Here is a 21,772-nt window from a genome sequence, read left to right on the forward strand (position 1 = left end):
CTGACTTCTTCTTTTGCTTTTTTTACCCCTCCCCTAGGTATAGTCCTTGTAGCTATAAATCCTTATGAACAGCTGCCTATTTATGGAGAAGATATTATTAATGCATATAGTGGTCAGAATATGGGTGATATGGATCCACATATCTTTGCAGTAGCTGAAGAAGCTTACAAGCAAATGGCCAGGTTGGTGGGAGCTCTATTTCTTTTTTCATGACTCTTACTAGATGTGATAATTTCTTCTTTGCTGAGTCACAGATATTTTAAAACACAGTTAAGAGCAACTGGTAAATTATTATTAAACAAACAGACTTGACTATTTCAGATGGCCTGCATTATTATTAAAATAACTTCTTATTTATAAAAGAACATCCAATTTTTAAAAACTGACTTTGGGGAGTGCCTGGGTGGCTCAGTCGGTGAAGGGTCCAACTCTTGGTTTTGACTCAGGTCATGATCTCATGGTTCGTGAATTCGAGCCCTGCATCAGGCTCCACACTGACAGTGCAGAGTCTGCTTGGGATTCTTTCTCTCCCTCTCTCTCTCTCTGCCCTTCCCCTGTTCCTGTGCATGTGCTCTCTCTTTCTCTCTCTCTCAAAATAAATAAATAAACTTAAAAAAAAACCTGCCTTTGGAATTTCCTCATGATCCTGTGACTATGTGCAAAGACAGATATTATATTTACAGAAGAGCGGATCAAGGGTTGGTGGTAATAAGTGATGGGTTCACTATCATTCAACTAATGAGTGGCAGAACAGAAATAAAAGGGCTGGGGCGCCTGGGTGGCTCAGTCGGTTGAGCGTCTGACTTCAGCCCAGGTCATGATCTCGCGGTCTGTGGGTTCGAGCTCCGCATCGGGCTCTGTGCTGACAGCTCGGAGCCCGGAGCCTGTTTCAGATTCTGTGTCTCCCTCTCTCTCTGACCCTCCCCTGTTCATGCTCTGTCTCTCTCTGTCTCAAAAATAAATAAACATTAAAAAAAAAAAAAAAAGAAATAAAAGGGCTAAGGACAAGAAGAAATCTGTCTGTATCTTAGAGAATTAAATCTCAAGGAAACTGAATTTAACGTTAGTATTATGTTCTAGTGTCCAGTGATCCTGAACAGCATCAGTAAAATGTCTTTGATGTTAATCATGGAACCCTAACACTATGACAGTAGAAAACCAGAGGAAAAAGCTACTTTCAGGACTAGATTAGACTCTTAATAATGTGATGTAATACAAAACTATGGAGGTATAGAAGAGTATATATTCATATCTCCCGTCTTCAGGTAAGAACCAGCATATATCCTCAAGCAATTTATGAAGTGGAGAAAAACTAATACTGCAGAGGTTTTATTTTCTCCTTTCCAAGCGGGGAGAGTGTTTGTACATAATTGGACTAGCATGTGACAGAATTTTAGAATTATTTCATTGACAGAGTCCATAGAAGTCATTATGCCCTTTTATTAATAAATTATTATTTCTAATAATAGCTATTAAGTACTCTGTCTTTGCAACATACTGTTTAATTGCCTTCAATTTTTTAAGTAATTTTATCCTCACAGCAACCTTCTGAAGTTAGTATTATTATTAATCTTCATTTTACAAATGAGAAAATATAAGCAATAAGAAGTTACTTAACTTTCTTAAGGCCACATAACTAGGAACACTAGCTTTCAAATTCCATTAGTCTAACACTGTGAAATATTATCATATTAAATACAAAATGACTAAATATAGTTTTGTACTACATAACATGGTGTATTATACCAGATTCTGTTATAAAATAGGAACTAGTATCAAAAGTGTAAGAAATGTTACTTTTTGAGGCTTTTAAATTCCATCTATCAGCATAATTTCCCCCTAAAATTAGAAAAACCCACCAATATTCGATGTGTATAATCCTGGAGCATTGCAATACAAGTGAGCACTGCACAAGTACAGCCAGAGAACTATCAGGCAGAGAGGGAATTGCATGGAGTGCTAGGCCCTAAAAATTATCTCTGAAAAATGATATGCTGCTCATAGAGAATTATATGACTTCTTTGAAAATACTAATCTGAAAAATACTGATATGAAGGTCTGGTTCTCCGCATCTTTGTCACAGGAAATTCAGAAATAGTGTTAGGTTTGTATGAATATTTCTGGCTTTTCAACCCTAGATTTACTTTGGTTTCCTAACATTTCTTCCCTCAGGATTCCCCTGTGACTCAGTCAATGTGATTTCTTTACTATAGGTTTGCTGGTTTCTTTTCCTTTTGCTTAGTTTTGTTTTTTAGGCAGTTTTAAAATACGCTTCAGTTATGATTTTATGTTCACCATTTATAAATATATTTCTAAGTCTGTACACAGAAAATGTGCTACAGCAGCTAAGTAGACCACGTCTCTTAGGCTTATAGTTGGAGATAGATATTGCAGGATCGTTTCTTGGCATTTTTTCCTTACCAAGTGATGAGGTGCCATGTTTACCAGATGTGAATCCTGGAGTTTCACATTTCCAGTACTCTTAGAGGCCCCTTATATCTTCAGGGAAGTTATAGACACTTGTTCAGTAGACCTTTACTGAACACCATCCAGACACTGTCCTGGGCATAGGGGACACAACAGCAAACAAATGAGACAAAATAGACAAAAGTTTTTACCCTCATGAAGTGAGGCAGAAGATACACAGTTTTTCACATATTAATAAGTACTATCCTGGAAAATAAAGTTAGGAAAGTAGGTAAGGAATGCCAGGTAGGCAAGAGGGTATATGTAATAGTTTCAGGGAAAGCCTCATTGTAAAGCTGCCCTCTCTGTTTTTTCGCAAACTTAAAAAAACCTTAAACTTACAAAGAGGTTGGAAAAATAGTACACAGAGGTACTGATTTCCTTACCCTCACATTTCCTCTCATGTTAACATGTTATGTAACCATTGTAAATAATTGAAACCAGGAAATGTACATTGTATAATACTGTTAAGTAATCTAAAAACCTTGTTCACTGTTTATCATTTCCCCTCCAATGCCCTTTTTCTGGTCTAGGATTCAATCTAGAATCATACATAGTACCTTGTGTTTCTCCTTAGGTTCCTCCAATCTAGAACTATCCATTAATCCTCTTTTCTTTCATGATTTTGACACTTTTGAAGAATACATACTGGCCAACTATCTTGTAGGCTCTGAGGACACAGCAGTAGAAAAATTAGGCAAAATAGACTCCAAAAATTCTTACCCTCCTGAAAGTTTGAGTTTTTTTTCCTGATTGAGTAATTGAGGCTAGCCACACATTTTGGACAGTCATATCACAGAAGTGATGTGCCCTTCATCATATAGAGGAGATATAAGATACTGATTCCTGGGGATACTAACATTGATCACTTAGTTAAGGCAGTATCTACCAGATTTCTCTATTTTAATTACTATTTTAAACTTTGAAATTAATAAGTGTGTTATGGGAAAATACTTTTAGACCATGTAAATATCCTGTTTTTCATCATACTTTCACTTACTAATTTTAACATCCATTGATGATTCTTGACTGCAACAATTTTTACTGTGGTGTTGGTCAAGTGGTCATTTGCTATTTTCTACTGTAAGGAAGAGCTGTTACTTTCCCCCATTTATTTAGTATTTATTTTTTATTTCTATCAGTATGGACTCATGGATATTTATTTTAGTCTATGGATTATCACTATTTATTTTGTTCAAACTCTATCAGATTTTGTTCAAACTCTATCAGATTTATTTTGTTGAAACCTTGGAGCTCTTTTCAAGTGTACTTTCAACAGCCCTTTATTATGTTTTGATCATTTTCTTACATTTTAGCAACATGTGGCTCATTTTCTGATTTCCTTACCCCAACCCTAGAATCAGCTATTTAATTTCTTCAGGGAGCCCTGGTTTCTTTTTTGGAATGGTACTGAGAAACAAAGATCTTTCTGCTAGGAATGCTCATTACTATTGGGGCATCATCTTTAAGCCCAGTTCACAGAGCTAGGAAATAAAGGTTTTCCCATAGCCTTACCAACAGGATGTGTTGTCATACTTTTAAAATTTTGCCACACTGACAGGTGATAAATGGTATCCCAGTGTTGTATTAATTTGCCTTTCTCTAAATATAAAAGTTACACATTTTTACACACACACACACACACACACACACACACACACCCCGATACATGTCTGTATATATTATTATGTCTATCTGTATATATATTAAAAAAACTTGAGGGGCGCCTGGGTGGCGCAGTCAGTTAAGCGTCCGACTTCAGCCAGGTCATGATCTCGAGGTCCGTGAGTTCAAGCCCCGTGTCAGGCTCTGGGCTGATGGCTCAGAGCCTGGAGCCTGTTTCCGATTCTGTGTCTCCCTCTCTCTGACCCTCCCCCGTTCATGCTCTGTCTCTCTCTGTCCCAAAAATAAATAAACGTTGAAAAAAAAATTTTTTTTAAAAACTTGAGTTCATATTGATACATCCAATTCCAGTTCAACACCACAGTTTTTATTTTTGCTTTCTCTTTTTCCTTCATTTATCTCCTTTCTTTGGTCTTTAGAAACCTGGTCTCCTTATCCTGTATGTATGTGTATACACACACACACACACACACACATGCACACATATATACATATACATATATATATGTATATTTCTTTGCTCAATCCTAGAATGTTCATAAAGTAGTAAAGTAGTTCTAAAAATATTATCCCATACTCCCGTGAGAAGCAAATTTACCATTCAAGTACAATATTTGTGTCCAATTCATTTTGTCTTTAGCCTTATGGTATATAAAGTACTGATTTCCAAAGTTACTTAGGTTAGTTCTTTATCTTACTCACTTTATTAGTTTATTCAACCACTTTCCCATATGTGGTCATTTAGATTGTTTTCAACATTTTAAATTCAACAACATTTAAACAATGCTGTAATAACCTGGTGCATATGTATTTATGTATTTTTGGAAATGTAGCTTAAGGTAGGTTGCTAAAAGTGGCATTGCTAGGTCAAAAGGTAGGTTTAAATGTAGTTTAGTAGGTATTTCCAGATTCCCTCTAGAAGGGTTATACGGGTTTTTATTTCTGCCAAAAATGTTCAAGAATGCCTGCTTCCCCATAGCCTCATCAACAAAAAATATGTAGTTTTTCTTTGCAGTTCTTCACTATCCAATGGTATTTCAAGGTTGTTTATATTTGTATTTCTTTAAATATGAGTGAATTTGAACATCTTTTTGTATGTTTAAAAGCCATTTTATCAATGTGTTTGTGTCTTTGTTTATGCAGTGAACTGTCCATTTATGTCTTTTCAGTTTTTTGGTTGTGCATTTAGTCCTTTGGTCCTCAATTTTAAGAGTTAAAAAATACATTAGGGATATTAGCTCTTTGTGGTATATATTGTAAATATCCCCCCTCCATTTATAAGTTTTCTTTTGATTTTATTTGTGCTGTTTTTTTTCCATGCAAAATTATCAATCTTTTATTTTATTACTAGAGATTTTGAGTCAGTATTAAAAACCTTTCTCTAGGGGTGCCTGGGTGGCTCAATCAGTTAAGTGTCTAACTCTTGATTTCAGCTTAGGTCATGATCTCATGGCTCATGGGTTCGAGCCCTGATCAGACTCTGTGCTGACATGGAGGAACCTGCTTGGGATTCTCTCTCCTCCTCTCTCTGCTCTCTCTCTCTCTCTCTCTCTCAAAATAAATAAATAAACTTAAAAAAAAAAAACAACACTCAACGCCTTTTCCTATACCAGGGTAAAAGAGGAATTTATCCATGTTTTCTTGTTTGTATTGTTTTGTAATGTACCTTTAGGTCCCTGATCCCATTGAAGTTTATTCTTTTGTATTATATGAGATATGGATCTAAATTTATCTTTTTTCCAAATGCTTACCTAGTTACCCCAGCAGCACTTATTAAGAAACCTATTTTGCCCCAGTTATTTCAGATGTCACTTGTCATATCCTAGGTTTTCTCATGTTTTGGGGTCAATATCTTGGCTCGGTTCTTTTCACCTCCCTTTATGTCTTCATGTCCCAGTACCACACTGGTTTTTTTGTTTTTTTATGTTTATTTTTGAGAAAGCGATAGAGAGAGAGAGCAAGCGAGCAAATGGGGGAGGGGCAGAGAGAGAGAGAGAGACAGAGGATGTGAAGCACACTCTGTGCTGACAGCAGAGACCCTGAAGTGGAGCTCAAACTCATGAACCGCAAGATCATGACACTTTAACTGAGTGAGCCACCCAGGCGCCCCCTCACTCTGTTATTCATTCATTCATTCATTCATTCATTTATTTAAAATATGAAATTTATTGTCAGATTGGTTTCCATACAACACCCAGTGCTCATCCCAACAGGTGCCCTCCTCAGTGCCTATCACCCACTTTCCCCTCACATTGTTTTAATTATAGTGGCTTTGTAGTATTTTTTTTAATGTTTGGTACCATTAAACCCTCTCATAGTTTGTCTTTTTCATTATTTTCCTAGCTATCTTTAGGTGTTTGTTTTTCCATAGAGACTTTGATATCAACTTACCTAACTCCATAAAAACTTAAGCTGTCTTTTGAGTAATAAAATGAAAGAAAGGGGGCGCCTGGATGGCTCAGGTGGTTAAGCATCTGACTGTTGATTTTGGCTCAGATCATGATCTCATGGTTTGTGAGTTCGAGCTCTGTGTCGGGCTCTATGCTGACAGCTCAGAGCCTGGAGCCTGCTTGGGTTCTTTCTCGCCTTCTCTCTCTGCCCCTCCCCCATTCATGTTCTCTGTCTCTCTCAAAACAAATAAATAAAACTTAAAAAAAAAATAACATGAAGGAAAGGATAAAGCAAGTCATTCACATATCTGGGGAAGAATATTCCAAGCAGAAAAATCATCAACTGCAAGGATCCTACCAAGAGGTGTGGGCTGTCATAGCAAATTTGACTTATCTGAGTGTGGGTTTTGAACAGAGGAATGGCCTCATCTTGCAGCTATGGTAAAAATTGACCATAAATTGCTGCCAAAAATACATATCCTAAATCTAATCAGGAAGAAACACCAGAAAAACTAAAAATGAGGAGCATTGTACAAAATAACTATAGATACCCTTCAAAATTATGAAAGTCAGAGAAGTCCAGGAAAGGCTGAGGAAGCATTTAGATTAAAAGTGATGAACAATACATGCAGTTAAATGCAGTGAATATTCTGAATTGAATCTGTGATGATGGGAGAGGTAAGGTAAACTGTAGAGAACATTGCTGGATGGTTGATAAAATTGGAATATAGATATCTGTGAAATAAATAATATTACTATGTCACTGTTACATTTCCTGATTTTGATTACTATAGATGTATAAAAGCATGTCACTGTTCTTAAGAAATATAGTACTCTAAATTATGTAGGAGCCATCATGTCTGTAACCTACTCTTGAATATTTCAGAAAATATAAGAGAAATAGAGAGGTTAATAAAACAAACAGGCAAAACCTAAACAATTGGTGAATCTGAGTAAAGCATATATGGGAGTTCATCTTACTAGTTTTGTAATTTTCTGTGAGTTTGAAATCAGTGGGGAAAAAAAACCAGTTTGAAATCATATCAAGACTAGTTATAAAACAAAAGCAAAAATTAAAAAAACAGTTGGTAGTAGGACAAGGGTAGAATCCAAGAGACTAGTTAGGAGGTTTTTATATTGATCCAATTAAGAAGTAATAATCCAGTTGAAGAGTATATTAATGAAGATGGTAAGAGTGGATGGATGGATTCTGGATATATTTTTAAGATAGAATGGACAAAGGCTTGCTTATGTGAGGGTATGAAAGAAAAAGAGGAGTCAGGGATGGAGGCAAGGTATTTGGTCTGAGCACCAGAAAGTGGAAGTTGCCATTTACTGAGATGGAAGAGATTGAAGGAAGAGCAGGTTTTGTATGTGGGGTGGAAGGGAGGGAGGAGGAAGGGTTGGAGTTTCATTTTAGGTATCTATTCTCAAAACAAAACTGATACAAATGATTCTTCCCCCGTAGGCATATGTCCAATGACAATAGCAATAACCAGGATCCTTGCCTCAGGACTCCTTTCTAAGCTTTTATGGAGAGCAGTGCCCTCACAGAATACCTTCATAGTCTAGCCTCTTACTTTTAATAGTCCCTTTGACTTACAGAGGAGATGTGCAAGTGTCAGTGGGCTGCTGTGTCTGTTTTTCTTCTCATGTTCTTGTTTCCCATTCTTGCCAGTCTTTTCTCATGCTGGCACTGATTGCTCTTTGGTAACTAAATGACAGTAAATTTTCCTTAACACATAATTTTTTTTCTTTTATTTCCTTAAAACCAGGCAATATTGATCAATTTGGTTTATTTTCTTTCCATTGTAAAAGGTAAATAAACTTTTTTGACTAAGTTTCATTTGTAGGTTTTCTTTTTTTAAAAAATATTTTGAGAGAGAAAGAGTGTGCATGCAAGGCAGGGGTGGGGAGGGGGGGCCTGGTCAGAGGCAGAAAAAGCAAGAAACAGAGGATCCAAAGCAGGTTTTGCGCTTGTGAGCACAAAGCCAAATTCAGGGCTCAGGCTCACAAACCGAGTTCATAAAGTCCTGGACTGAGGTCAGAAATTTAACTGACTGAGCCACCCAGGCAACCCTGGGTTTTCTTGACATAAATTAGTTTATATGCATAACCTTGGTATAATGAAAAAGAGCTCTGTACTAATCACACATGCATCAATAAATAACCATGTAAGGTTCAATCTCCTCATCTGCCTTAGTCTCAGTTTTATTACCTATAAAATGGAGCAATTTCACTGGATGGTTTACCTTGACACTTATATAGTATTCTGTGGTATGCGTTTGTTACCTTGTTGTTTCATGGAGACTAATACATAAGCATTTTGCTCTTCCTAGTAGAGAGCAGACTATGATAAGGAGTTGTGTAGTAAAGCAGAAGGAGCATGGTATAGACTTTCTTCTTGGAAATCAGGGGGTGTGGTATGTGACATTCGTAGAGCTCTGTTCTAAACTTGGATAAGCCATCTAACCTCTCTGTGTTATTTTCCCCAATAAGGAAAAAAAAATACCTGTTGTGCTTACTTCAAAGGTAAAAAGTATATTAGATGATAAACATAAAAGCACTTTGAATAGCATAACATAAAGACTTAATGAATCACTATGTTGTACACCTGAAACTAATGTAACATTCTATGTCAACTATACCTCAGTTAAAAATTTTAATAAGTATTTAAGTATAGGCTGTTACTATCATCAGTCCTCATCATTATGAAGTCTTAGGTCTATATTCTCTTTTCATTTACTTTAGCCTCTCATCTGGTTATATTCTTTAAAAAAATTTTTTTTAAATGTATTTTTAGTTTTTGAGAGAGAGAGAGAGAGAGAGAGAGCGCGCATGTGTGTGCATGTGTGTACAAGCAAGGAAGGGGAACAGAGAGGGGTTGGGGGGAGGGAATCCCAAGCAGGCTCCATGCCCATTGTGGACCCCAACTTGGGGCTTGATCTCATGACCATGAAATGCAACCTGAGCGGAAATCAAGAGTCAGATGCTTAACCAACTGAGCCACCCAGGCACTGCCCCCCTTTTTTTGTTAATTGTTTTTTTTAATTATTTTTTTTATTTTTATTTTTTAGAGAAAGTGTGTGCAAGCAGGGGAGAATGGTAGAGGGAGAAAGAGAAAATCTTAGGCAGGCTTTACGTTCAGCTCATAGCCTGTCATGGGACTTGATCCCATGACCCTGGGATCATGACCTGAACTGAAATCAGGAGTCAGACACTCAACCAACTGAGCTCAACCAACCCAGGCACCCCTATTACTCTTGATTATTTATTGCTAGGCCTTTTCTTAGGGTGGCTCCTTCTTTCATTTGGCTAGGCACTTTTCTTTTTAATATTTTTTTTCAACGTTTATTTATTTTTGAGAGATGGAGAGAGACAGAGTAAGATTGGGAAGGGGCAGAGAGAGAGGGAGACACAGAATCTGAAGTAGGCTCCAGACTGTGAGCTGTCAGTACAGAGCCCGACATGGGGCTCAAACCCACGAACTGTGAGATCATGACCTGAGCTGAAGTTGGACACTTAACTGATTGAGCCACCCAGGGGCCCCTAGGCAGTTTTTCTGAAGGCTTCTCTGTCCTGAGTTTCATTGGCCTGCTATTATAGATTATAAAATCTCTCCTGTTACCAACTGTGACTCTGCTGCCCTGTGGTACCAAGTATCCTATTTATGCAAATAGACTTGAAATAATATATGCTACCTGATAAGGAACTTTAGGTATGATATATAAAGGTAGATTAACTTGTATTAAGAGCTACCAGGTTTAGATGTCTGCTGTGCAAGCATGGGAGCAGACATCATCACCCCTGCCTTACAGGTGAGGAAACTGAGGAAAATAACTTGTTCAGGCTGTCAGCCTAATAAATAGAATCTAGGAGCTGGTATTTGGTTCTAGCTTTGAGACTCCAAAACCTTTCTTCTTTGTCATTTTCTTATTTTCTTTTTTTTTTTTTTTTTAAATTTTTTTTTTTCAACGTTTATTTATTTTTGGGACAGAGAGAGACAGAGCATGAACGGGGGAGGGGCAGAGAGAGAGGGAGACACAGAATCGGAAACAGGCTCCAGGCTCCGAGCCATCAGCCCAGAGCCCGACGCGGGGCTCGAACTCACGGACCGCGAGATCGTGACCTGGCTGAAATCGGACGCTTAACCGACTGCGCCACCCAGGCGCCCCTGTCATTTTCTTATTTTCAATTACACTCCCCTATTCTAATACATTTACTCCCTCAAATTAACATTGCATACATAAATTTTGCATGTTTTATTCAGCTTAGAATTTCCTTCTCCATGCTCCTGTTTCTGCCCGATTTTTATGTATTCTTCATGATCCCACTCAAGTTTTACTTTGAGACTACCTCAGCTCCTTGTATATGACTGTTCTTCAGGATTCTTGAAAAATTTGGCACTTAGTGGGTACTAGCTGCCCCGTAAAGTTGTAGAAGCATTAAAATACAGTAAGTATGAGTCTATAAAAGTTATAAATATATGTAACTGGCTATTTCTGTTAAGGCACCTTTATATTAAGGCTCTGTAGTGATGGAACAGAGAATTCAATTTGACATGAGAGGATCTGATAGCAGTGTGACCGGTTTCTCAAGAATTGAATGACCTTAATTGTCTCTCTGACTCTCTAAAGCACAGCTTTCACCAGTGTGCCAGCACATTCTATTGATAGATTGATTGATTGTGCAAGCAGGGGAAGGGCAGAGAGAGAGAGAGAGAGAGAATCCCAAGCAGGCCCCATGCTGCCAGCATGGAGCCTGATTCAGGGCTGAAACTCACAAACCGTGAGATCATGACCTGAGCCAAAACCAAGAGTCAGATGCTCAACCAAGCCACCCAAGGTGCCCAATAGTTTATTTTTGCTTTTGTTTCCTTTGCCTTGGGGCACTTGTCTAGTAAGAAGTTGCTTTGGCCAAGGTCAAACTGGTTGCTGCCTATTTTCTTCTATAGGATTTTGATGGTTTCCTGTCTTACACTTAGGTCTTTCATCCATTTTGAGTTTATTTTTGTGTATGATGTAAGAAAGGGGTCCTGGTTCATTCTTTTGCATGTCACTGTCCAGTTTTCCCAGCACCATTTGCTAAAGAGACTGTCTTTTTTCCATTGGATATTCTTTCCTGCTTTGTCGAAGATTAGTTGGCCATACATTTGTGCGTCCATTTCTGGGTTATCTGTTCAGTTCCACTGATCTGTTTTTGTGCCACTACTATACTGTCTTGATGATTACAACTTTGTAATACAGCTTGAAGTCCAGAACTGTGATGCTTCCAGCTTTGGTTTTCTTTTTCAACATTATTTTGGCTACTTAGAGTCTTTTCTGGTCCATACAAATTTTAGAATTGTTTGTTCTAGCTCTGTGAAGAATGCTGGTGTTATTTTGACAGGGATTACATTGAATGTGTAGATTGCTTTGAATAGTATCAACATTTTAACAATACTTATTCTCCCAGTCAATGAACATGGAATGTTTTTTTCATTTCTTTGTGTCTTCTTCAGTTTCTTTCATAAGCTTTCTATAGTTTTTAGCGTACAGATCTTTGACCTCTTTGGTTAGTTTTATTCCTAGGTATTTTATGGGTTTTGGTGCAGTTGTAAATGGGATCGATTCCTTGATTTCTCTTTCTAGTGCCTCATTATTGGTGTATAGAAATGCAACTGATAGCTGTATGTTGATTTTATATCCTGTGATTTTGCTGAATTCATATTATCAGTTCTAGGAGTTTTTTGGTAGAGTCTTGGGTTTTCCACATAGAGTATCATATCATCTTCGAAGAGTGAAAATTTGACTTCTTCCTTGCCAGTTTGGATGTCTTTTATTTCTTTGTGTTGTCTGATTGCTGAGGCTAGGACTTCCAACACTATGTTGAACACCAGTGGTGAGAATGGACATTTTGGTTGCGTTCTTTTTGTTTGTTTAATTTTTAATTTTTTATCGCTTATTTATCTTTGAGAGAGAGAGAGAGAGAGAGAGAGAGTGAGAGAGAGAGAGAGAGAGAGCATGCACCAGCAGAGGAGGGGCAGAAAGAGAGGGAGGCACAGGATTCAAACCAGGCTCCAGATTCTGAGCTGTCAGCACAGAGCCCAATGTGGGGCTTGAACTCATGAGCCGTGAGATCATGACCTGAGCCAAAGTCAGATACTTAACTGACTGCACCACCCAGGCACCCCTTCCCTGTTGTGTTTTTGAGCTTAGGGGGAAAGCTCTCAGTTTTTCCCCATTGAGGATGATATTAGCTGTGAGTCTTTTGTATATGTCCTTTATGATCTTGAGGTATGTTCCCTCTATCCCTACTTACTTGGAGGTTTTTATCAAGAAAGCGTGCTGTATTTTGTCAAATGCTTTCTCTGCATCTATTGAGAGGATCTTGTGGTTCTTATCCTTTCTTTTATTAATGTGATCTGTCACATTGATTGATTTGCGGATATTGAACCAAGCCTGCATCCCAGGAATAAACCCCACTTGATTGTGGTGAATAATTCTTTTAATGTATTGTTGGATTTGGTTTGCTAGTATCTTGTTGAAAATTTTTACATCCATGTTCATCAGGGAAATTGGTCTGTAGTTCTCCTTTTTACTGGGGTCTTTGTCTGGCTTTATAATCAATATAATGCTGGCTGAAGCCACATCTTTAAGTCATCACAGTAAAAAACATGGCTTTGGAAGAAAGCCTTATATCACGTGAACATAATATTTCTCTTTTTAACAAGTGATTAAATAAGAAACAATTAGATTGATTGCCTGCAAAAAAGTAAACCTCTAGATTTTGTTTAATGCAGACATGTTCACTTATAAGCTAAAAATTAGATGCAGGTGCTTGTACACTTACCTAAAGTAAATGGCAACACCCAGTGGATGGCTATCAGAGAGTCAACATCAACATGGGTGGATATATTAAGTTGTGTTCCGCATGAGTCAGGTCTGAGGTTGGCATTACTTAGCTGAGTCATGAATGACAAGGATGTGAATGAGAAGTATGCTCATTAAATTTGCAGAGAAGAGGTTGATGGTCTTAGAAGATATGAATAGTATTCAATATGACCATGATGAACTAGAGAGATTACATTTTTTAAAGGGTAAAGTTCAGAAGGAAAATCTATAAAAGAATACACCTGATATAAAATTAAAACTTAATAGATACAAGAAAAGGTTGGGGTGACCAAATAGATACAGGTATAAAGACTAGATAGATATAGATACTGAAAACCAAAGAAGGAAAATGGACTACGATGTAACTCTTCTCTTTCATTAACCCAGAGTGGCTATTCTATTCTTGAATATTTTTTCCCCTGAGATTTCAGGTGTCTCTATATAATTTAATTCCCATTGCCTTCTTCCTATACAACCTAGTTTTTCCTAATCATGTAAAAGTCAATTAAGGCATCACCTTTTCAAGAAAGTATTTCCTGACATCATCTTCTTACATCTCCCACCAATTTCATATCCTTCCTCCCTTGTTTCATATTCTCCTGGATAGACCTCTTTTCTAGCAATTACTTCCCTATATTTTAACTATACTTTCAATAAGTACAATTCTCTCTCAATAAACAATGGCCCCAGAGTCTTTTATCTTCATAAAATGATTGGCACATTGTGGCTGTTCATTACATGTTTTTTTAATAAATGAATGAAACAGTATTTTTAGGTGGGGGCTTTTAGTTCACATTAGAGCCCCTGCAACCACCATTGATAAAACAGGTCAGAAGAGCTTACCTCCAAGACACTCAGTACCCAGGTATTTGGTATTATTGTAGAGGCCCTTGAGAGAACTGGCCAAGCCGGAAATCATAAATCTTTGGTTCACGCAGCCTTAAGATGGTCCAGATTGATCTGTCCTTGATGAAGAGTGGAGAATCTCTGTTCTTTAACTTGGTTTTGTCTGGCTTTTGAAGTGATATCTATATCCTTCAAGTAGAAAGAAGGTTCTTGTAATATAAGGACAAGAGTACTTGAAGCATTATAAATACTGACTGATCAGATAGTCAAAATTTCAAAGGACTATAAATTATTATTTACACATATATAACCATTTAAAGCTCACAGCTCAAATTAATAGGAAAGGGTAGCCTATGATATTCACCTTGAACCATAAATTTTTAAAAATTTTTTATTTATTTTATTCAAGTAAAAATAACACAGTGTTATACTAGTTTCACATTTACAATATAATGATTCAGTAATTCTATACATTATTCACTTTTCATCACGATAAGTGGACTCTTAATCCCCTTCACCTCCCACCCACCTCCCTTTTGGCAACCACCAATTTGTTCTCTGTATTTAAAAATCTGTTTTCTTTTGGCTTTTTTCCTTTGTTCATTTATTTTGTTTCTTAAATTCCACATGTGAATGACATTATGGTATTTGTCTTTCTCTGACTGACTTATTTCACTTAGCATAATATCTTCTAGGTCCATCCATATTGTTGCACATGGTAAGACCTCTGTCTTTTTTATGGCTGAATAACATTCCATTGTGTAAATATACCACATTTTTATCCATTTATCTATGGATGGATACTTGGGTTGCTTCCATATATTGGCTATTGTAAATAATGCTGTAGTAAACATAGGAGTATCTCTATCTCTATCTATCTATATTTTCAAATTAGTGTTTTTGTAGGGTTTTTTTTTTTTTTTTTTTTTTTGTTTTTTTTTTTTTTTGCTGAATATCTAGTAGTGAAATTACTGGATCATAGATAGGGTGATTCTATTTTAAAATTTTTGAGGAACCTCATAGTGTCTTTCACAGTGACTTCACCAGCTTGCATTCCCACCAACAGTGCATGAGGGTTCCTTTTTCTCCACATCTTTGCCAACATTTGTTGTTTCTTCTCTTTTTGCTTTTAGCCATCTGACAGGTGTGAAGTGATATCTCGTTGTAGTTTTGATTTGCATTTCCCTGATGATGACTGATGACGAGCATCTTTTCCTTGTGTCTGTTTGCCATCTCTATGTCTTTTTTAGAAAAATGTCTATTCATGGCTTCTGCCTATTTTTAAATTGGATTATTTGGGGGTTTTTGGTATTGAGTTGTATAAGTTCTTTAAATAGTTTGGATGTTAACCCCCTTATTGGATATGTCATTTGCAGATCTCTCCTCTTATTCAGTAGGTTGCCTTTTTTGTTTTATTGTGCAAAAGCTTTTTATTTTGATGAATAAAAATAGTTTAGGGCACGTTGATGGCACAGTCGGTTAAGCCTCTGACTCTTGATTTCAGCTCAGATCATGATCTCACAGTTCATGAGCCCCACATTGGGCTATACGTTGTTAGTGCAGAGCCTGCTTGGGTTTTTCTCTCTGCCCCTGTCCCACTTGCACACACACTCTCTCTTTTTCTCAAAATAAATAAATACACATTAAAAAAATAGTTTCATTTTGCTTTTGTTTCCCTTACCAAAGGAGACAGACATATCTAGAAAAATGTTTTCTACAGCTGCTGTCAAAGACCTTACTGCCTATGTTTTCTTCTAGGAATTAAGGTTTTAGGTCTTTAATCCATTTTGCATTTATTTTTGTGCATGGTCTAACCAAGCGTGAACCATAAAATATTTGTCCCTGATGGTTTTGTCTGTTTTCTCCTCATCTCTGTCATACTTTTCCTGTTTTTCCTTTTGTGTGTCTTTATTATGTGTTAACCTTCTCTCATCTGTGTCTCTGCTTGGCTCCCCACTTCTACCTATCTCGCTCTTGTTCTATCTTTTGGGCATTTCTTCGTATGGCCACATAGAACTGAAAAACATTTTAAAACTTTATTGTACCTACAAATTTCTACTTCCTGTGTTTAATTTAAAAGCATTTAATTGCATTGCCCGGGTAGGTCAGTTGGTCGAATGTCTAACTCTTGATTTCGGCTCAGGTCATGATCTCATGGTTTTGTGAGATTGAGCTCCACGTTGGGCTCTGCACTGGCAGCATGGAAACTGCTTGGGATTCTCTCTCTCCCTTTCTCTCTGCCTCTCCTGCACTTGCACTCTTTCTCTCTCAAAATAAATAAATAAACATTTATAAATAATAAAAGCAGGTGAATTGATTATTTTACATTTTTCCTCATTGTAGCCCTTTTTTGATTTTGGCCATCTTAAATTCAGGGATCCTCCAGAGAAGAAATGTTGCTCATTTCAAATATGGCCACTCAAGACCATCTGAGTGTCTATAGGTCTGTCCTTTCCCAACTATTCTGGGTCCTAAGAGTTTACCTTGGCTAGAGTGCAGGCTGTAGACCACCCAAGATTTGAAAAATCCACTCCAGAGTTAGACTTTTAGATTATAGTACTTTAGAATTTGAGAAGGACTTTGGGTACTATTTAATCTTAAAGATGAGAAAACTGTGACCCATAGAGGTCATGCAATTGTTCTAAGCTACGTACCTGGTAAATGACAGATCTAAAATTAGAACCTGGATGCAAAGGAGCTTATGTAATGAAAGAGTGGTGCTTATTTATATATTGGAATGCTCTACTAACCTTGGTAAAAAAGGGAAGCCTGCCAAAAAGTCAGGGAAATATAAAAGAAATAATAAAATCCCTTTAAAATTTTTAAAAACTATTGATCATATGGATCCAGGATCCTATATCCTAGAAAAGGAAATGTATATGGCATGTGCTTTATATCAGTGCATATATGTATGTATTTGTCCAAATCTCTGTTCATTTGAATAGTTTTTGATCTTATCATCTTTAATATTTTTCTTCTTCCCCAGATTATAGGAAAGGGCTATTTCACATGAACTTTTAGATTTTTGATATAACATTTTGATATTAAGACTTGGAAGTAGCCTTTTAAACGCAGTACAGTTTAGAATAGCAGTTCCCATTAATAATTTCGTCAGACTTGTGGAAGCCTCCTCACCTTGTTTGCTCTTGGAAGGAGTCCTGTCACACAGGCACAGTGACAGAACTGATCATGCAGAAATTACAAAGAGATAATTTTTCCACTCATACTGTAGAAGGGAATCCAAAAACTATTGATACTATGCCTTGATTAATGTATCGAAAAAAGGTGAATTCTGGGGACATTTTAAATGACTAAAAGAAAGTGCACTGGCACCAAAATGAGAACTGTTTTATTAGATGATTTATTTTGAAATCAGCCATGAATCAACAGAGGCAATGGGAGTATTCAGTTCCATCTGTAAATTCAAATAAAAAGAAAGATGATGAGATGATGAGTATGAGATTCCATGATGTGTCATAAAAATGGGGATTACATGCAAGCTTGTACTATACAAATTAAACATTCCTTAGTGTGTCACCTTGATCCTCCTGATTTTCCCCACAATATGGGAGTCTGGGTGTTAGGAATAGGCTGCTATCTGTCCTGGTAATGTGATGTAAGTGTGCATACTCAGGCCTGAACTGCGTACTCCTACTGTATTTTTTTTTTTTTTAAATTTTTTTTTTTCAACGTTTATTTATTTTTGGGACAGAGAGAGACAGAGCATGAACGGGCGAGGGGCAGAGAGAGAGGGAGACACAGAATCGGAAACAGGCTCCAGGCTCTGAGCCATCAGCCCAGAGCCTGACGCGGGGCTCGAACTCACGGACCGCGAGATCGTGACCTGGCTGAAGTCGGACGCTTAACCGACTGCGCCACCCAGGCGCCCCTCCTACTGTATTTTTCAAGGTCTATAAAATAAGACAGTTAGCCTCATTTCTCAAAAGAAAAAGAAACTTTTCCTCAGAAAAGTCCTAAATTTCTACTTTGAAAATTTACTGCCAAGTACTGTGGATTCTATCACTTTGGTGTCTCTGAAACCCATCTACCTCTCTCAGTCAGGACCACCACAACCTTTACTCACACTTTGATAATTTTACATCTGGACACCCTGCTGCCCATAGTCCATATTGCTGCCAGAGTGATTTTTACTAATTAGATTGTGTTATTTTCTGTGTAAAACCCTATAATGGCACTCCATCATTTTTAGGTAAACTTCAGATTCCTTAACCTCTCATGTAAGAACTTTGTGATCATGTTCTTGGTCATTTCTGCAACCTTATCTGTCATAACTCCATGTTCCAGCAAAATTGAATTATAACTTCTCATTATAATTATAATTATAACTTCTCATGCTTCTGAGCTTTTATTTTGTTGTCTCTTTTCCCTGGTATGTTTCCTTTCTGACTTCCTCGTCCCTTGCTTTTTCCTAGTTATCATTCTAGACCTTGTTCTGATATCTTCTCTAGGGAGCCTTCCCTGATCACCTCTTCCTCCTTTCAGTGCCCCATCACAAGTATTATAATCTTGAATTACTAGGTCTCTCATTCCTGTTAGACCGTTCACCACTGAGGACACGGATCCCAGCTTATTTAATTTGTATCCCTAGTATTTAGCACAATGTTTGGCATGTAGTAGGTGTTTGATAGGTGTAGTAGGTATATTTGTTGGATAAATAAGTCTCCTTTTAAAGATAAAAAGATCATCTTCTATAGTAGAATAACCTCCCCATCTTGTGGCCTTGTAGGATAGTCCCACTAAAAATCTTTGATATCATCCTGATCCTGTCCCTTTGCAAATTAAGGGCAAAAATGATACCACCTTTATGTACTTGTTCTGTTATTTTGATAAAAAGCTGATTGCAGGTTCCATCTTAGGAAGTACAATTTCCTACTTCTGTCCTAGTAGAAATTGTAGTCTAAACAGAAAGATTTATTCTTAGGCTAGGTTGCTCATTGAAGTTTTATTTACTTATAATCAATACACATTTATTGAGTTTCTGTGATGTGTCGGGCTCTGGATTAGGTGCTGGATATTAAAGGTAAAGATTATCTAGGTCTTTATCCTCAAAGAAATGATAGTCTTATGAGCAAGTATATCAGAGTTTTTGAGTCATTGTGTGGGTGAATTAAAGAGGTAATAGTAGTTTTTGAGTTGTGACATATTTGAACAAATCACCAACAAATAAATGAAGCGTTTCTTCTCTACTAATGAGGACACTTTCAGCAGAAGCTGGAGTTCGTGGGAGACATTACTTTAAGGACTGTTAAATACTAGACAATTTATAATTTTAATAGGATTTCTTTTAAATTCCCTTGCTGTGGCTCCTTTCTCTTCTGAGGTGATTGACAACAGTACTGTAGTATACTAGAATTATTATCCAGAAATTAAATAATGTGTTTGAGACATGTACACACAAAAAATTCAGAGACCCTCTATTACAGGTTCACCTCAGATGTGATGTTCTCTGATTCAATGCTTTATATCTTCTTCCCTCTCTCTGTTCATTACTAGTTTATGAGTAGTTATTTTTTTAAGTTTATTTATTTATTTATTTATTTATTTATTTATTTATTTAGAGAATGCACATGTGTGTAGGGGAAGGTCAGAGAGAGAGAGAGAGAGAGAGAGAGAGAGAGAGAGAATCCCAAGCAGGCTCTGCACTGTTAGCACAGAGCCCACTGTGGGGCTCAAACTCACAAACCTGTGAGATAGTGACCTGAGCCAAAATCAAGAGTCAAATGCTTAACTGACTGAGCCACCCAGATGCCCCTGTAAGTAGTTACTTTTATTAGGAAATATCATTCTTATGTTCCTTCCCACATTGCTGGACATATGAACCAGGAGAAATTCACCATGGCTCTTTGATGAGAGCACAGAGGAAATAATGTTAATAACATTCAGGAGTGGGCAGCACTGACAGTTACTCTTCTTTGTTTTACAGAGATGAACGAAATCAGTCCATCATCGTAAGTGGAGAGTCTGGGGCAGGGAAAACAGTTTCAGCTAAGTATGCCATGCGATACTTTGCAACTGTAAGTGGTTCTGCCAGTGAAGCCAATGTTGAGGAAAAGGTCTTGGCCTCCAACCCCATTATGGAGGTAAGACAGCAGCAGCCTTGACCTTGCTACTATATTTTCTTAAGAAACATGCCCAAAAAATTGAAACAGCACATGTAAGAAAGTTGAGGATGTCCTGGCCACTAAAAGTAGGAAAATACTTTTCCACATATTAGTAAGAAGAGACCTCAGAAAAGTAAAAAGTCAGTAAGGTAGACATTTGAGTAAAGCCCAGCTATGGAGGCATTTACTTTATTCCATAATCCTGCACTTTTAACCTACCTTTGAATTGTTGCCTCTAAATAGCTGGTAGTGGTATTTCATTTTCTAAATTTCTATTCTCCGAGTTATTTGACTCCTATCTATTGTTCCTTGTAGTAGAAGTGTGTTCCTCATTTCCCTCTAATTCTGAGTTCATAGGATTCTCCATGCTCAAGCATGAAGAATTTTATCATCCCTTTGCCCACATTTCATTTTCTATACTTAGTACAACCTGTTAGCCTTTTCTATATTTTTCCCCCAGATTTTAACTATAAGCTTAAGTCATGATCTTATGAACATTTTTCTTCTTGTTTTTGTCTAGCATATCACAAAGCTGTAGGCTAGAAAAAGAAATTCAGTACAATTTAATAAATTCCTGAGAAAGGACAACTACAAAAGGATGTGCTTTAAAAGGTGAAATATGTATACAGAGTGGAAATGCTCATTCCAAAGAAAGTGGACCTGTTTGTGTGAGAATTTGAATATTCCAGGATTTGTAGTTAGATAATTATCTGTCTATTAATACGATTTTAAGAAAGTCAAACATTTTTGCAAGTAGTCCCATTAAATGGAGAAAAGTATTTCTCATTAATAATGGAGAGAAATTATTTTAGACAGGAACAAACCTTTCTCATTGAGAATTCAAGTCAGCATTGTTTATTCCTGTTTTTTTCCTTTGTCAAGCCTTATTTGTCACCCAAACACAGACGGAGTTTAGAACTGGCCTGGTGCACCTGTGGTACAAGTGGTTTTTGCAATAATCAGTCCAGAGGTAATTGTGCCTGGTTTGCAGTGCCATGTGTGACACTTCAGAACAGAGTGCTGTGACCCCTTGCCCACAGGGCTGTCCTCCAGAGCAGCGGAACTTCTGTTCTTGGGATTGAGAGGACAGGATATGCTGGGGAAGTTATGGGGCTTCCTGGGCTAAGTGCACTGTGGAAAGAGAACTGGAGAAGCTTTCTGAAGTGGCACAGACTGGGGGAAACAGAGGTTTATGCCAAAAAGAGTAGTAGAGAATTTAAGCAGATATTAAGATTTCGAAAGAATTTAAGCTACAGATGCCAACTGTAGTGCTGGATGCCACAGTTAATATTGGGGAAATATAATCTGTAGAGCCATGTTTTGGGTTTGGGGCAGAAAACAACAGGCCTTTGCTTTGCTTCTTACCATCAGTTTGACTGTTTTTGGTCACAACAACAAATTCTCTGTATTTGGCAATAATTTAGCTCATTCTTAGTCCCTAATGTCAGAATAT

General features: G+C 37.2%; 1 protein-coding gene across 5 annotated transcripts in view; it reads left to right on the plus strand.

The window, feature by feature from the left end:
- The window catches only part of MYO5A (myosin VA), a 191,882-nt gene that overhangs the window by 68,038 nt on the left and 102,072 nt on the right, over positions 1 to 21,772 (plus strand). For all 5 annotated transcript variants that reach the window (XM_047862541.1, XM_047862544.1, XM_047862542.1 and 2 more), the window contains exons 4-5: positions 38 to 182; positions 20,142 to 20,298. In XM_047862541.1, the coding sequence (XP_047718497.1) occupies positions 38 to 182; positions 20,142 to 20,298 (302 nt within the window). The remainder of the gene's footprint in view (positions 1 to 37; positions 183 to 20,141; positions 20,299 to 21,772) is intronic.

Source organism: Prionailurus viverrinus, chromosome B3, assembly GCF_022837055.1.
Source record: "Prionailurus viverrinus isolate Anna chromosome B3, UM_Priviv_1.0, whole genome shotgun sequence".
Classification (NCBI taxonomy): Eukaryota; Metazoa; Chordata; class Mammalia; order Carnivora; family Felidae; genus Prionailurus; species Prionailurus viverrinus.